A 17,159-nucleotide genomic window follows, 5' to 3' on the forward strand; every position below is an offset into this window, starting at 1 on the left:
TCATTATGTCTACACATGTGTACATACAGCAGCGGAGAGATACTCGCAAAAGTATGCAATCATCAGCAAAGTAGTTCTCACACATACACATATCTGAGATACTCACAAAAGTATGCAATCATCGCGCATATTGCTATGTGAGAAGCTATAAACGTGCATCTGTAGTTTATAGCTGGTAACTAAGTAGTAAATTCTAGAAGAAGACACGCGTAGAAGTATGCGAACGACACAGCATAGAGTATATAAGGAGCAAAAGCTGAGTAGACAGATTCAGTTTGAATTAAGCACGCTATTGGTTGCGAAGTACTTTAATAAAGACCATTTTGCATTATTGAATATTGGAGTTATTTATTCAACAGTTTAGCGATACGAACGTTAGTAGAAGGTTGCAAATAAGCGGAATTTCCCTGAAATTCGTTACAATATGTTTGTTAATATTGTTTTCTAAAATATTTGAACCCTACGATCCCCGAAGGAGCCACAAATACCCTTTCATGAAAGTGCTACACTTTCAAATATGAACCTTAAATTTAATGGCGATAGTAATAGTCAAAATAAAATAGGTTTAAAATTTATTTGCAGCTTTTTGGTATAATTTTCTATGAGCTAACTGTCAAAAAAGCTGTAACCAAATTTAAAACTTATTTTATTTTGACTACGACTATGCGCCAATATTTTTTAGATTTTTTTCCCTTGTACTAAAATCAACTTAAGCAAATTATTTCATATTTAAAATTACCTTGGTAAAGACATTTGAGCAAATAGTGCAAAACAGTATTCAGGTTTAACTACATGGGTTAAGTCACTTCTCTACATAGACTAGGAATTATCAATTAACCTTAAATTGTGGCACAGTTTATAACTTAGATATTTGGCATCAGTTTTTTTTACTGAGTTTTACTTACTCATTTGAGCTCTAAACTTTTTGAAATTAACTCAAAGCTTAAAAAAATAACTTGCCGTTCTGCAAGGTTTTCTGCCAATCAAATAAAATAAAATAATGTAAGGCGCGATAACCTCCAAAGAGATTTTAGGCCGAGCTTCTCTTCCAATTTCCGTCATGCTCCATTTTAATGTTTCATACAAATTGGCGGGACGATACCTACTTCTTTTGTGCCGACCCTGAACGGCACCTGCAAGGCAGATGAGTTTTCACTGAGAGCTTTTCATGGCAGAAATGCACTCAGAGTGCTTGCCAATCGCTGCCGAGAGGCGACCCCGCTTAGAAAAAATTTCTTCTAATTGAAAAACCTTGCTTCTAAAATTTTGATGTTGCTTTGCCCGAAGCCTGAACCAGGATCTTCGGTGTGGTAGGCGGAGCAAGCTACCATGACACCACGGCGGCCACCGCTAAACAAATTACAGCCCCTATAAGTATGCTTCTTGTTTCACCAAACTTAAAAAAAACCGTTACGACAGATATTCAAGGGGTTGAATTTGAAGGGTTGAAAAGAATAAGAATGAGTGGAAAGCGAATAAGATGTATACGAATGAACGGACAGAGAGGTAAGGGCCGCAGTTTTTTTTTACTGAGTTTTACTTACTCATTTGAGCTCTAAACTTTTTGAAATTAACTCAGAGCTTAAAAAAATAACTTGCCGTTCTGCAAGGTTTTCTGCCAACCAAATAAAATAAAATAATGTAAGGCGCGATAACCTCCAAAGAGATTTTAGGCCGAGCTTCTCTTCCAATTTCCATCATGCTCCATTTTAATGTTTCCTACAAATTGGCGGGACGATACCTACTTCTTTTGTGCAAGGCAGATGAGTTTTCACTGAGAGGTTTTCATGGCAGAAATGCACTCAGAGTGCTTGCCAATCGCTGCCGAGGGGCGACCCCGCTTAGAAAAAATATCTTCTAATTGAAAAACCTTGCTTCTAAAATTTTGATGTTGCTTTGCCCGAAGCCTGAACCAGGATCTTCGGTGTAGTAGGCGGAGCAAGCTATCATGACACCACGGCGGCCGCCGCTAAACAAATTACAGCCCCTATAAGTATGCTTCTTTTTCACCAAACTAAAAAAAACCGTTACGACAGGTATTCAAGGGGTTGAATTTGAAGGGTTGAAAAGAATAAGAATGAGTGGAAAGCGAATAAGATGGATACGAATGAACGGACAGAGAGGTAAGGGCCGCATGAACAAATACAGTTTAAAACAATCGAATTTAAGAAATGTGAAATTGTGGGATTGGGCCAGTATTACGTTTTACGATCAGTGACTGAAAACCATTTTCACTCAAACGATAACTATTCGACTGTCAAAATTTCTAAAAATTATAAAATTTATGGATAGTTAACACATGTATGTCATTAATCACGGATCGTAAAACGTAATACGGGGCCTACAAGCTGCACCAGTGTTACTTTTTATGACAGGGCATCAAGTTCTTGAGCAAATGTTGCCAATCTTTTGATCATAACTAACAAATCAAACACAACACAAACCTTCGGGGAATGTATTTATCGCTTCATAAACAACAACAATACCTTGAGTATAAGCAACATTCTATAAAATAAGTAGGAGTTGGGCTATACTGCCTTAATTAATTGGCGCCTCGATCACATCCGTGATATTTGTATGGATTGAGGACATCCGAAGCATTTCAGGCCAAATGTGGTTTCAAAATATGTATGTCCGCGAAAAGCATTTCGGTCTTAAGAGCCTCTTAAAATCCACTGACAACGCTTCGACGAAACAAAAAAAAATTCTCGCGCGATTCGGGTGAATACCACAAGGTACTAGTTACGAAGCGCACTGTATTCATATGCGGCAAAGGACTGGACACATCCGTAATACTCTCATGAACCTTAGGGAGCGTTTGTCGGTTATAACAAAAAAAAATCGGTTCATTCGCGCCTTCGCAACCACTTCAGTGTTGTCGGATATAGATAAATTCGAAACTGTGAAAGACATAGTCTATTTAGGAGCCAGATGTAACAGAGACAATAATGTCAGTTTTTGAGTCAAACGGAGAATCAACCATCTCAACAAGAAATAGCACTCTTATAGACATCTGTGTTAAGTGGGAGACCTTCACTGCGTTAGGAATCCACCTACCGATCCTATTTATTTAGCAGGCGAGGCTCTGGCGAACCCAAGTTCCTAAAGGAGGTTCAAGATGGTCATACTAAATCGTTGCAGAGATGGTCGGGCTTGTACTTCAATGGTGCTTGTTACCGGAACGTACCAAATCTATGTACGGCAAGGGACAATCAACATCGATAATACTCCGCAAAACCTCGCAAAACTCGATACGCAACCGCCAAAGCGCCTAGGTGGCTAATGAAGATGATATGATATACCTACTCTTGCAGCTGATAATGCTGCAGACTTCATCAAGCACTGCATTAATACTTTAACAATCTATAAATATAATACATATTAAGTAGTGTACATTATGTCAAAAGCAATCTTCATACGTACCAGCTTTGGTTAATGTTATAATCTGTGACCCACTGGAATAAACCATTTCATTGTCGCTTATTATACGAACAGATACACCACGACGTATTGCACGAAGGAAAGCCTGTGAGAGATCATATGATGTAAAAGTGTACATAGCAAGATCAATTGTATATCTTGCTTGATCAATTAACGCTATTAAACGCCCAACATTTTTAGCAGCACAAAAACGATTTTGACATGTTGGACTAACGCTAGGTGATGGCAGTTTAGCAACATGTCCATTCTCAATCATGCCATTTGTAGGGCTCTCGGGTTGAGTAGGACCCTTACCATCCGATTGAGTTTTTAATACATGCCCACCCGCACAACTTTGCGTTAACTCATTCGTCCAGATGACTTCGGCTATTTCATCGTCGGATGCATCGCGACGCCACAAATTTTCACGTACATACAAATAGCCACGATAAACAATTTCAGACAAAAACACAGCCGATATGCTTGTAGTTAAGCTATAAAGAGTGTAGCGCAACACACGATTCTCCAGCATTTTGATTTGGATTTTATCTTTTTTCTTGAGGATTAGATGAAATACGTATGAGTGATAAGAGGGGGTTTCACTTGATCACTGCAAATATTGATTTGTATTTGCTTAATTTTCACACAAAATGCACTTTGCTTTTATTTTCACTATTTATTCTTTTTTGTACACAATGCACTTTGGTAATAGTGCAGTTTACGGTACCCACCGAAATTTGGGCCAAAATTTTCGAGTGAGATATCAAAAGACGCGTATTCACGTCTGGATCAAGAATCCGAAAGCGGAAATTAACTTTTTTTACCCGTTCAAAAGAACCGAAAAAAGACCCGTGGTCCCTCCGAAACCGGGGGTGGGAACCATAGTATTTTTGCGCAGAACACCTTTCTGCGTTGGCGGCCTTCGGCCGCGCTTATAAAAAATAACCCTGGGCTACGCCATGCCAAGTCCGGGTGTGTGGTATGACCGTGGCTACCGCCACGGTGATACACAATTTTTTTTGTGGGTACAACACAACAACAACCACATGAAAATCGCCAACTTCAACTGCAAATATCTCCGGACAGATATAACATTTTTCTTTTCCGCCTTCGGATTATTGTTCTCCAGATTAATACGCGTCTTTTGATACCTCAATCGAAAATCTTAGCCCAACTTTAGGGTGGGTACCGTAAACTGCACTACTACCTGCACTTTCATAAAGGTGTATATTAATATGCTTCTGCTGGATATTCTTGCTATTCTACAAAGGTGCAAGTCGGAGTAGGTGTCAGCTGCAATTGTGCAACTGCATCAAACTTTTATAATCGCAAACAAGTAAGATTTCGTTTTAATTCATTCAATTTAAATTTTTCACTTGCACCACCACACTAATACTTGTTTAACATTTATTTAAAATTTTGCAATTGTATCAATTGTAAAATAAGCCAATAAAAAACGAAGCAAAATCAGATGCGTGCACCAGCCGGTGTCAGCCGAACCTTGGCATGCAATTTTTTTTTACGCACACGATTAGCACAACTTTAGAGCTTATTTATTCGCTTTTTGTACACTTTGTATAAAACTGGAATTATTGTTATGTTGAAAATAGCTAAATTTCAGCCAAACGGAAACGCTGTAAGTTGCAAAGAAAGAGATATGCCAGATGCAGCGGCCAAAAATGCACGTGTTATTTCGAGCAGAGCAATCAAATTTCGTTTGACAGCCGAATCAGCTGTGCGCGAAAACAAATACGTAATGTTGCCAGGCCGATGAAATTTCTCACAGCTCATTGTTAAGCCGGCCTTCGGCCGCGATTTAATAAATAACCCTAGGTGGGTCCGATAACGGTTTGGGGATCAACACCCAGCGGATTAGGGGGTCAGAATATACCCGCGTTAGGTATGCCTTTTGTTGTTGTTGTTGTAGCATTGCTTCGCCCCACCTAACAGCCGCGACCGATCACAAATTGTCATCAATATCCTCTAACGGGAGTCCAAGGAAACTTGCTGTTTCAACAGGGGTGGACCATAATGAAAGGGGTGTTAGAGGCGTTGGTTCCACATTACAATTAAAGAGATGGTTGGTGTCATGTGGGGACACATTGCAAGCGGGACATACATTTTGTATGTCGGGGTTGATTCTGGATAGGTAAGAGTTTAACCTGTTACAGTATCCAGAACGAAGTTGAGCAAGAGTGACACGCTAAGGCGTAGACTACGGGACGCCCTTGGACGTGAACAGCAAGGAGCCACAAAAGATTTATAAAAGTTACGTGGACGTCGGGTTTTGGGATCAAGCCCAGAACAACCTGTCCGATGCAACCATCCCTTACACGAGACACACTAATCAGAGTATGACCGTCCTAAAAAGATTCTTTTCCGGCAGATGCAGCAAAACCATTTCTCAGGACCGGGGTCAGGAGACGGACCCGGATTGGATTCGATACCTTCCCGGAGCAAGAGAATATGGAGCAGTCCCGCTGCAAGGAGCTGCTGGGAGGATGACAATTTGTGGGAGGGACGCAACAAATTAAATGGGGTTACACTGAAATGACAGTCCTTGGTCGGGAAAAATCCCGAGTCGCTCCGGTACATAGAATGGACTGCCTTGGGAAGCGAGTGCCTGTCGAGAGTGTGAGAGAGTTGCCTGTCATAAGAGGTGACTAAAATACCAGATTCAAGGGGCTGTGTAGTGCAACCCTTCAGGTTGCCAGCGCAATATATAGCTTCTCCAAACCCTGTCAAATCATCAGCGGCGAATCCTGTTTCACTAGGTTAGGTTAGGTGGTAGCTACCCTGATAAGGATAACTCACTTGGACAACACTAAGGTCCGTTGTGATACCACATACACCAAAAATAACGGTGACTTAGATCTAGCTACTTAAAGAATCGTTGGGTAGCAACGATAAAGCTCCGAATGATACCGATCTCAACTTTGGATAAATCCTCGGGAGATCCAAGTGAGTGAAGCTGGGCAATCAAGCATAAAGTGATTGGATGGAGTTTCCAGTATATTGAGACGTACCGCATGGATACCCATGGGACAGTGCTCTGTCAAAACCCCAATGACCTTTGATAGGTGAGCCTTAGTGAACCCTATTATTTCAGCAGACCTCCTGCCATCCACTTTCGGCCAGAAAGATTTTGCTGCCCTGCAAGACGTGGTGTCCGCTCAACGTTTTCTGAGCTGACTCGAGACCCAGCTATGGAGGAGCAATCCACAGGTGGCCAGCGGAATCCCTAAATCCCTACAACCATTTTCACCCGGTTCAGTTGTACCGATGCGGGCTAAGAGATCCGCTTGACAGTTACCCGGGATATCACTATGGCCCGGGACCCAGATAATCTTAATTGTAAAATAATTCGATGCAATCGCAAGCGAGGTCAGGCACTCCCAAACCACCCTCGATGGCACTGTAGTTAAGCTCAAGGCCTTGATAGCCGCTTGGCTATCAGAGTAGATGTTAAATTTCCTAACCGTAGTAGCACTTCATCCACCGCATCCTCAATCGCAGCCAACTTAAACTTGCGGCTTAAATTTAGCTCTTGACAAAAGCCGCCCCCCCCCCCCCCCCCACCTTTCAGTCCAACTTCGACCCGATTAACAGACGAGGCTCTGGCGACCCCGAGTTCCTCATGGAACTTCAGGGTGGGGAGGGAGGGATGGCCTTTAATGTGGCCATAGAAATCGTTCCCGATGGTGCTGTGTTACCGGAGCGTACCGGATCTGTATCCAGCAAAGGGCCATCACAGCGATAACACTCCCCAAAGCCTTCGGGGAGCAAACTTATCGCTACAATAACAACAACAACATTGTTTTCCTGTTTATGCAAACGGGTTAAATGACGACTTACAAAGGTAGCATTGTTTTATTAAATTCGACAAGATATATTTGTTGAAACCCATTGACATCTTACACGGCTTTGCGAGTTCCCACAGTTTTCATTGTTGTGACAGCGTAGTCGGGTAATCGGCACCCTTTCTACTTCTGCTAATATATCTATTAATCTAATCAGAATGAAGCGTGCCGTTAGTATGGTAATATCAATTGAAGTGGAATGAACATGGAGGATGCTACTTGTAGAATCTTTTTAGCCATCACAGGCGTCCTTCTTTAGGTCCACGTAAGTACGCTGAACATTATGATCCTTGCAATTTAGTTTTTTTGAGCATTTAATATATTCCAAATGAAAACTTCGTAAGTATATGCCGATCACTTGTAGAAACAATTTATTACAACTTGTATTGCATAGTATAACCAAATCTTAACTAAGATTTCAAACAAATTTGAATGTAGTTAAATGTATAGTGTCTTTGTTTATGTAGTCAAAAAACAGTGAATCAAACTTATAAGCGTAGGCAAACAAAAAATAATATTGAACATTTTCATACTACACCTTACTACACCTCTTTCATCAGTATAACAAAAGAGGAAAATTTATTTAATATTGACTGAAATGTGTTTCAGAGAAGTCATTTGAATTGTAGAAAAGGCTAAAAAAAAGTACAGAAAATACCAAATATATTTCCTTACATTTCCCTTTAACTCAAATATATGTGAACCTTTCCTAAATACATTTGAGCTTTTTTGGCATACCCTTTTATAAAGTGCCAAGTTTTCTGAAACATTTGAATTAAGCTGAAATCAAATTTTCCTTTTTTGAAGTACCCTTCGAAAAGAAGTGGACATGATACATTAAGTCGTTTTTTTACACTATTATTTAATCACATATTGTGAAATTCGTAATTCGTCTTTTTTCCCTTTCATAGCTAAATGTTTTCTATTTTGTTACTTTATATATTTAGTGATTTCCTACCGCAGCCGGTTATAACGTTGCGTATCAGTTGGCTTACGGTTTGAAAAGAAGTTTCTTAATATTATTACCTGCCCAAAACCAATGACTAGCACTATGAATGTCTCCAGGCCAGACCATACCGTTACAGCCTCATTTAAATCTTCAGCGCGTTTACGACCTTGTGCCTCACGCAAACGGTGATGCGTTTGTGCATCCAAAATATCGTTTAAACTTTTATGTATATTTTGTGAGGATGTTTCCATTTGAGTCAATACGGTTGCATGTTCATCAATACCGGGTAGTGCTGGTTCATCGCCTATTTGAAAGTCAACATAGACAATTTTATGTGAAAATGATGAAAATTGATTGCTAAAGCAAACTTTATAAACGCCCGTCGTCTCTGCGGTAAATTGATGACTATCAAATGTGGCACGTTGTTGTTCGTATATAACTTTGTTTTGTGGGTTTGTTAATTTCACATCTACATCTAATTGTCCACCGGCAGATACTTGAAACTCTAGATAGCATGATGTATTACGTCTCACTTCTTCGTAGAAGCAATCTTCCGAGTTGTCAGCTAAATCAAATGTGAATTCTACAGCATGCGCGCTGTGGTTGTTTAATGTTAGGAGTAGCGCTAATGATGTTGTTATAAAACTCCATCTAATTGCAGACATAATTTCACAGGCACTTTACAGCTATAATGCAATATTTATTATTTGTTTAACACTGCTATGCAGAAATAATGTATAGTGCCACGCAATGTGTAAGGAGGAAGATGCTGCGCCTAAATAATTATCATAGAAGTTTTATGGATATTTATATTAGTAACAAAAGAATTTGTGCAGCCGGCTTATTAATATACCTACTGTGCTTAATTCACACCAATTAAAAGTAATTTAAGCAATATCTTTGGTTACTTTAATGTAGAATTATCGAAAAACTCGATTTGTTTGCCTCCACATATAATTTTTAGTGCTTCCTCTTCTTTATCTAAAAGAAATTTCTACATAAAATGACAGTTGACAATTGACGTGTCAGATTAAAAGATAAGTAGCATTGCCATACATCCAAAAATTCATAAATAAATATAAGGTGGCCATACATATCGGTATAACAACTTTTGAGTACAAACATTTGCGCTTTGCAAAGCAATTTTTTTCTTATAACATTTTATGAACTAATTTTTTGAACAACTTCCGTACAAGCATCCTTCGCTGTTGGATATTTGTATTTAAAGCCACTATCAAGTGTTCTCTTTGGATGTATTTTAGCACCTGACAGTAGCAAAGCCGAGCGATCTTTGCCAAAAATAGTTTGCACAATAAATTCGGGTATCGCGAAGAGACATGGGCGATTCATAGCAGAAGCAAACGCCTAAAAAAACAAAAAGAAGAAAATATTGTAGTTAATTTAAGAAAATAAATCTTTATGGCTATAGAAATTAAATTTCTATTTTATTTATATTATATTATAAAATATATTTTTTTCTGTGGAGATTAAGTTTCCTTTAAGCTATTCTGATCTATTTCGTTGTAGTGCGAATAAAAACAAAGTTTTTTCCACCTTACGGCCCAACGTTTCGCCAAATTTCCTTGGCATCATCAGGGGCGTAATATTCTATTTATTATTGTATAAAATAAAAACAACAAGAAATGCAAAAAGTTACAATACTAAAATTTTTTAAATGCTTATGAATATACATATATCCACAGACAAAACTCAGCGAAACAGATGAACAAATACAACATACTTCTGAAAATCAACTTACTTTAGATGTGGCGGTAGACACAATTACAAAATGAAAATAAATAAAATTTACAAAATACACCATTAATTACATATAAAATCGGTACCATCGAGTTGTGGTACACTTTGTCACATTAAACACTATAAACATAATAAATAAGCTGCGGCAATATTGTCAGTATTCGCACTACAACGAAATAGATCAGCATTGCTTAAAGGAAATTTAATCTCCACATATGTCATACTGATCGGAAGAAAATTATTCAATTATCACTCATGGAAAGCGAGCCGGTAAATTACTATATTTTTTATTTTGAGATATTTTTCTTTTCAATTCTAAAATTTTCATTTTTGATAATAAAAAATAAACAATCTAATAATAATAAGTTTAAGTATATTTATAACAAGTAAATAACCCTACATTTACTCCCCCTCCAGTGAAACGAAAATTTTATTTTTTTTTTTTTTAAATGTTAATTTACAGTGTATATTGATTACTGTAAGAATTTTGTGTTGTAGTTTGCAAATCGTTTGCATTTTGTGTTCTATATCGTCGGTCCAATGACAAAGAAACGAATGTGCATATTTGATGTGTTGAGAAAAACGCGTAAGACATTGTTAAAAAAAAAAAAAGAGATTTAATTAATAGAGATTTAATCTTGTATTTTCAACCACTACTTGTTTTGTTTTTGTAAACCACTAAGTAATGTTAATAGAAAAATGATTTTTAAATTTTTTCCCAAAAAAATGCCCATTTGTTGTTTTGGCTTTGCAAAATTTGACATACATATATACTATTTCGTTTAAACAAAAGTGCACTTTCGTTTCTTTGGCATTGTACCGACGAAATATTGTATATTTTTTTTAAGCAGAATCTTCGCCTATTTATATGTAAGTAGTGGGTTTACCACTTCGAGGAAAATGTCGTTCAAAAACTGTTGATTTACCAGAGGCATCACATAATATTTCAACTTTCACAACTCTCCTGACAGGATCGTCAATATAGAAATTAATAAATTTCTATTTAATTTATATTATATTATAAAATATATTTTTTTATTTTGATAGATGTTTTTCTTTTAAACTCTAAAATTTTCATATAGTGATAATAAAAAATAAACAATCTAATAATATTTAATTTTAAAATATAACAACGTGTACTTATAACAAGTAAATAACCCTACAATGGCTATCAATCATGTTCAAAATGAAAACTGAGTAGGCACATAGTGCCTTTGATGTTCTATTATCGATAAATTAACTCCCCGGAAGGCTTTGAGGAATGTAATTGAAGTTTTTGCCGTATATAGATACGGAATGTTCCGGAAACTAGTACACATAAGGTGACAGCCCGACTATCTGGATAACGATCCCCTCCCTGAAAAAGCTTGTCTGGCCCGAAAATTCGTTTACCTACACTAAAAAATATCGCACTTCTCCATTCTCTCTATACCGTTCATGTCTACTTTATTCTTCATTTTCCTCATTATTCTTGTCCATCTCTTAGTCTTTTTATCCACCTCCAACTCCCACTCCATCTCCAACTCCTACTCATATATGGAATCTCCGTAATAAAGTTTGGATACCTTCTCCAAGTACTTGCGGAGATAAAGCGAATTTAACTGTTTCCTATTAGGGGGCATTTTCTAAACCAACCGAACGAACGAGACAAAAACAAACCGTTCTTAAAATCGGTCAAAACTTTTTTTGAGCTTTAGCGAGACCAACGCATAGCAATTAATTTTTATATATATCACATTTTGCAACATATCTCGATGCGACTTAGGATTGTGCCTATGTACCCAAGTACCAGAATTTTCGATATTTTTTATGAGGTGTGGTGTCCTGCTCCATTAGTGGTGCCACAATATGTACCAGTGGTTCATTCTACAATGTGTTAACCTAATAGTAAGTAATACACTCAGGGTGCTGGGCATAGAATATCCCCTCCGTAGCCTTAGCTGTCGTGGGGCGACTAAAATCCCCAAGCCATAAAGTCTCAGGGGAAAAAACGTTTCCGAGGCAACGTATCAGATTCATGCAAAAGTCTGATCACATCCCGAAACCTTCATGGAGTTTTTTCTTGCTGGTGCAACCACTGCGCTTTTAAGTTTTTACAGTTATGCCTGGTGGGCTTTGTTTTTTAAGTTTTATGTTTAACCCTTTTACCCAAAATAATCCTATTTACCTTTGAAAATTCACCATTTGTTACAATTTCTGGTGCCACCCCATTAAGTACACCTTCAACGTTGTCACTTTCGATTGCATGTATTATCAGCCCACAGAGATCATCCACGTGAATCCAAGGTAAAATTTGTTTGCCACTGCCCAAAGGACCACCTACACCCAACTTAAAAGGAAGCCAAATATTCTTAATCATACCACCAGTTCGTCCAATTACCACACCTGTGCGTACTTTTATCTAGAAGGGAGATAAGAATAAAGCAACTACATACATGTGTGGTGAAAATACAAATCAATTTAGATTCCACTCACTCCTCTACAATGAGTTACATCAGCTGGCAATGTTGCAGCCTTCTCCCATTCCAAACATAATTTCGACATGTAATCGAAACCGTGTCCTGGATCCTTTTCTGTGTAGATATGAGTTTCATCAGGCTTATAGTGACTTACACCGGATATATTAACAAACGCTTTGACATAAGGTGCTGCAGCGATAGCCTTCACTAATACTGAGCTTGTATTAACTCGTGAAGTCCAAACATTTTGTTTGAACCCATCTGTCCATCGGCGACTGGGGTCCAAGACATTTTGTCCAGCCAAATTTACTACAGACGTTACACCTTTCGGGATACCATTTCGTTCGAGGTCCAACCATGTAATACGATTTAATCCAGGCATACGTGATATTAGAGTGACATCATAGCCAGTTTTCACTAGGCGATTGCTGAGGCCTTTGCCTATGAAACCTGTGCCACCACCTGCAATATATACAAATTCATGGTGACGAAGCTTTACAATTATTAATCTGGGATTCCAATACGAACCAATTAAAGTATGTCGCGACATAATTCCTATGTAATGTAATATTTATATTTACGTAAATGGCTGATGTATTTCACAGGAATGAAAATTCGAATGCGGTAACAGGATGAACGTAGCAAAACAAACAACAATTTGGAAAGTATCACATGGTTGCATGTTGATGTATTTAAGGCCTCGGCGTAAAAACATGTTTTATATAAATGCGTTTAACACAAGCTTACATGCCAACCTAATATAAACGCACGCAAGTCATTTTCTGTCAGAAATGTCTCACGCACACACAACTTGTACGAAAGCAACCGAAATTGAATTTGCTACGTGAAAACCTAACTCGATTTCCAATTTTTGTTCTGCGTGACATTTAGATTTGTCGTTTGCATACATGTTTTACATTATCGCAACGCGTACTTATTTCGGTTACGACAAAAAACGCCGGTTGTTTGCGTGCGTTAAAAAAACGCAGTGCGGTTTTATTATGTTGGCATGTTATGCATTCCATAACACCGCCACAATCAACCAAGATGTAGCGTTTGTAAATATGAAGGAACTTCAGACTTGGCAATTGAAGTCTTTTTCGCGTTGCCCATTCACATACGAAATTTCGCGAAGCACTGGTATAAACATTATCCCTATACAACAAAAATATTTGCTAATATATAATGTGCCGTATTCGCTTGTTATATTGCAGGTTTTAATTGCGAAAAATGTTAGAAAAGTTGCCAATCAGTGGGAATAATAATTTCACTTGGAAAGTGTGCCAACTCTCTTAGCCAAAGCAAATGTCAAATTCCTCTTCTTATCATTTACTTGCAACGAAATTTGAGAGTTGGCTACTCTTCCATATCAGATGGTGCCAGTGTCGCTGAAACTACCGTTCTCGATAAAAAAAAATTGCATTCCACTCATAATGCATAATGCATAAGCTTGTGTTAAACTCATCTATATGAAAAACTGCTTATGTATCGGGGATTTTACATAGGTAATCACATATTTATAACAGAGCTCTTGTATTTACATAGGTAATAACGTATTTGTATTTAAGGGCCAATTAATGGTGACATCCATAACCAGATAAAACAGCTGATCGAACCAACCTTATGGAAATCAATGCAATCGATTAATGGTGCCATACCATAACGCTAACGCCATAACCATACCATAGCCAACCATTTGGTTTTTGGTTTTTCGCACTTATCCATAACCTAAATATATTTGAGTTGGAGAATTTATTAACTTTTTGTAGATTTTATTTATTGTTTTGGATACGTTTTGACTTAGATACATATTTTTTGTGGTACATGTTTGTAATTTTTTGCGTTTTCTTCATTGTTATCAATTTTCTCCATTTTTAGGTTAAGGCACCAATAAGTAAAAATATGGTTAAGACTATGGCGTTAGGGTTACGGAAGATTAACTGGCCCTTTACATAGGTAATTTCATATCCATTTAAAGCCCCGTTCACATACGCAGTTTTTCAACTCAGCAGTTGGTCGGAGGCTGTTATGAATCAGTTTCTGTTAGATATGGTACCTCCAAATCGAAGAAAAGTCAAATTCTCTTCAATTTGTTTTATTCCCATGTTCGGTTGAAGAACGTTATCCTACATTTCTTTTGTGTGTTTGATTAGTAGAATTGTAATTTTTTCAGCAAATTAAGAATATTCATAATAAATTGAAATTATAAAAAATGTCTGCACCGTTGGAAAATTTGGAAACGCAATTGGAGATGTTCATCGAAAACGTGCGCCAGATACGGATTATAGTGAGCGATTTCCAGCCACAGGTTTGTACCAGACAAAAAATTCACCGACTGACCGACTGCATGAAATTTTATTTATTTACAAAAATGTTTGTGTTTTTGTTTGACAGGGACAAAATGTACTAAACCAAAAAATGTAAGTTATGTGTGCTTTTCGATTTTACTTTACTATAATAGTATTTTTATTTCCAGTCAAGGTCTAGTGACTGGTCTGCAGGAGATTGACAAACTCAAAAACCAAGTTCAAGATGTTTTTGTACCATTTGAAGTGTTTGACTATATTGATCAAGATAAAAATCCACAGCTATATACAAAAGATTGTGTTGAAAAGGCTTTAGCCAAAAATGAAGAAGTCAAAGGAAAAATTGATGCTTATCGCAAATTTAAAACAAATCTTTTAATTGAATTGTTTAAAACATTTCCTAATGAAATGAATATGTATCGCGCTTATCGTCCAGATTCAATTCAGTAACCTGCTATCTATATTCATACAATATTTTTTGGTTAAGTGAAGATAGTATCTATATAATATATATAATTAAAAATAGGTTTTAATAAATAATACAATTGATTTTCAGTAAATTGTTTGTTCACATCAATTATATCAGTAGTCTTTGAAACAAAATGTGAAAGAATGCTGTTAATTTTAAACAGAGCTCTAAACTCCGGAACTAACCAGCTTTTATTAAGAACTTTGCCTCAACGCTTCGCAAATGATTTTACTTTAGTAATGGTCACACAAAATTTGAAGCACAGGTACTAAAAGGAACAACATAAAACAACATTTCAAGTTACTTGGTGGCAGCATTTGGGGAAAAAACAATGCAACGTTGTTGGCAACAAACTATTTAGGCCGTTTCATTTTGGGCTATGTATTGTCAACAAGGTCGAACAACTCTTTCATTTCAACAGCAGATCTTTGACCGCTATACAATAGGCAAAGTGAAGTGAAAAGTTTGAAGTGAAAAAGTTTTCCAGGCATAACGAACGCACTCAATTGAACAAGACAATTTAATTCTGCAAACATAGAACAACGGTTTAGTGCTTCAGTTTGTTTGTCTGGGGTGATACGTAACAAATTAAACATGTTAAATTGCAATGGCTGAGCTTGGCCGGAAACAAAACACCGCCTCACTTTGGTACATAGGCCCGTTGCAAGGGGAAGTGAGATCCACAATGCGAATTCCAACTATTGCTCGATACCGTAGAAGTTAGTCAATGTAGAGTTTTTCTGTCTTGTATATATTCGACCCAGTTACTCTCAGTAAAATATTTGAGCGGTGACTGTGGGGTTCAAGGGGTTGTGTAGCAGTATATAGTTTCTCCAACACAATTGTCAACCTCGCCTTCGAGGGGCGAATCCCGTTTCACTATCAGACGAGGTTCCTCATGGAACTTGGGGGTGGGGAAGGAGGGATGGCATGAAGGTTTAATGTGGCCTTGTATATCGTTCCCGAGATGGTCGGAGTAGTACCATAATGGTGCTGTGCTACCGGAGCGTACCGGATCTGTATCCGGCAAAGGACCATCACATCGCTACAACAACAACAACAACAGCGGTGACTGTAAAAAACCCACTTGTCTCTTTGAATATGTCAGAAGACATTCCGGACAAAAACGCATTTGGGCCAGATGAGATCAAACTTAAAGCAGCACATAAGGCGATAATTCTGCTCTAATTGGAAAAGATATCCCGTACAGCAAAGCCTTTTACCATTAGCATTAAGGTTCTCCACAGTGAAATTTCCTGTATGGAATGTTTATCTAGCTTTATGTCCGCCATATGCCGGTATGATGAAAAATAGGAACTAAGTTGAAGCATATATGTATTTAGTAAATAATCTTTTCTTGCACTAGTGCTTCGCCTCATACCATAAGTGCAGTCACCCATTTTGTAGATGATAACCTGCGTCATAAGAATACATCCCGTTTCAGTTCCAAACGCAGTGTTTTGAAAGGACAGCAACCTCCTCCAGTTTGTTTAAACTCAGTGACCATATCGAAGACGCGGACCACATCAATGGCTGGCCTTTATAAGTACCTATCAGGGTTTCATTATCACTCGACATTGATATCCAACCGTACCAACATTTGCTTCGTCTATGTAAATAAGGTTGCAGAGGACCTTTTTCGGTGATGGTGCCAAGTTATGCGAGGTGAAAAAAAACAAAAACTAGGAAGATAGTTGTTAATTTTAAAGCGTAGCGCAGCCTAAGGTACATCTTTCTTCATTATTTTTTTTTTGGATATTGCATTGCTGAACGGAACTCAAATATTTCGCAATCTACCTTTTGAGGTGAGGTGTAAGGGTCGCTTCCCAAGGCAGTCGGTTCTATGTACCGGAGCGACTCGGGATTTTTCCCGACCAAGGACTGTCATTTCAGTGTGACCCCATTTAATTTGTTTCGTCCCTCCCACAAATTGTCATC

General features: G+C 37.7%; 4 protein-coding genes across 26 annotated transcripts in view; 1 reads left to right on the plus strand and 3 right to left on the minus strand.

Annotated features, from left to right (window-relative positions):
• The window catches only part of zuc (Mitochondrial cardiolipin hydrolase zuc), a 201,918-nt gene extending 196,812 nt beyond the window's left edge, over positions 1-5,106 (minus strand). For 6 of the 22 annotated variants that reach the window (XR_010953213.1, XR_010953212.1, XM_067785740.1 and 3 more), the window contains exons 1-2: positions 4,625-5,106; positions 3,424-3,976 (exon numbers count right to left, since the gene is read on the minus strand). Coding sequence is in view for 20 of the 22 variants with exons in the window: in XM_067785740.1 (XP_067641841.1) it covers positions 3,424-3,976; positions 4,625-4,639 (568 nt within the window). In the remaining 2 variants the exon portion in view is untranslated. Of the gene's footprint in view, positions 1-3,423; positions 4,121-4,571 lie in introns of all 22 variants that reach the window. The other 16 variants (XM_067785760.1, XM_067785758.1, XM_067785756.1 and 13 more) reach the window with 16 other exon arrangements.
• Positions 5,107-7,628: 2,522 nt separating this feature from the next.
• p24-1 (p24-related-1) lies at positions 7,629-9,225 on the minus strand. 2 transcript variants are annotated; one of them, XM_067780926.1, is made up of 2 exons: positions 9,087-9,225; positions 7,629-9,004 (listed from the first exon to the last, which is right to left on the minus strand). In XM_067780926.1, the coding sequence occupies exon 2, from the start codon at positions 8,892-8,894 to the stop codon at positions 8,235-8,237; it is 660 nt and encodes a 219-aa protein (XP_067637027.1). In that variant the 5' UTR covers positions 8,895-9,004; positions 9,087-9,225; the 3' UTR covers positions 7,629-8,234. The 2 variants fall into 2 exon arrangements, with proteins under 2 accessions (XP_067637027.1, XP_067637028.1); XM_067780927.1 differs by having other exon boundaries at positions 9,083-9,220.
• Positions 9,129-13,094, minus strand: LOC137249440 (epimerase family protein SDR39U1). The gene is made up of 4 exons (XM_067780924.1): positions 12,975-13,094; positions 12,463-12,908; positions 12,155-12,388; positions 9,129-9,594 (listed from the first exon to the last, which is right to left on the minus strand). Exons 1-4 carry the CDS (start codon positions 12,994-12,996, stop codon positions 9,391-9,393), a joined length of 906 nt encoding a protein of 301 aa, XP_067637025.1. The 5' UTR covers positions 12,997-13,094; the 3' UTR covers positions 9,129-9,390.
• Positions 13,095-14,540: 1,446 nt separating this feature from the next.
• MED10 (mediator complex subunit 10) lies at positions 14,541-15,312 on the plus strand. Its single transcript, XM_067780928.1, has 3 exons — positions 14,541-14,754; positions 14,841-14,866; positions 14,923-15,312. Exons 1-3 carry the CDS (start codon positions 14,659-14,661, stop codon positions 15,200-15,202), a joined length of 402 nt encoding a protein of 133 aa, XP_067637029.1. The 5' UTR covers positions 14,541-14,658; the 3' UTR covers positions 15,203-15,312.
• Positions 15,313-17,159: the final 1,847 nt, after the last annotated feature.

The sequence above is a fragment of the Eurosta solidaginis genome, chromosome 4, assembly GCF_040869045.1.
Source record: "Eurosta solidaginis isolate ZX-2024a chromosome 4, ASM4086904v1, whole genome shotgun sequence".
NCBI classification, from domain to species: Eukaryota; Metazoa; Arthropoda; class Insecta; order Diptera; family Tephritidae; genus Eurosta; species Eurosta solidaginis.

Excerpts from the sequence above, each read along its gene's own strand:
- p24-1 (XM_067780926.1), bottom strand. The coding sequence starts at position 8,894 with ATGTCTGCAATTAGATGGAGTTTTATAACAACATCATTAGCGCTACTC.
- LOC137249440 (XM_067780924.1), bottom strand. The coding sequence starts at position 12,996 with ATGTCGCGACATACTTTAATTG. Across the intron at positions 12,909-12,974 it reads GTCGCGACATACTTTAATTG|GTGGTGGCACAGGTTTCATA; the intron begins GTTCGTATTGGA and ends TATATATTGCAG. Across the intron at positions 12,389-12,462 it reads ATGTAACTCATTGTAGAGGA|ATAAAAGTACGCACAGGTGT; the intron begins GTGAGTGGAATC and ends TCTCCCTTCTAG.
- MED10 (XM_067780928.1), top strand. The coding sequence starts at position 14,659 with ATGTCTGCACCGTTGGAAAATTTGGAAACGCAATTGGAGATGTTCATC. Across the intron at positions 14,755-14,840 it reads TGAGCGATTTCCAGCCACAG|GGACAAAATGTACTAAACCA; the intron begins GTTTGTACCAGA and ends TTTGTTTGACAG. Across the intron at positions 14,867-14,922 it reads AATGTACTAAACCAAAAAAT|TCAAGGTCTAGTGACTGGTC; the intron begins GTAAGTTATGTG and ends TTTTATTTCCAG.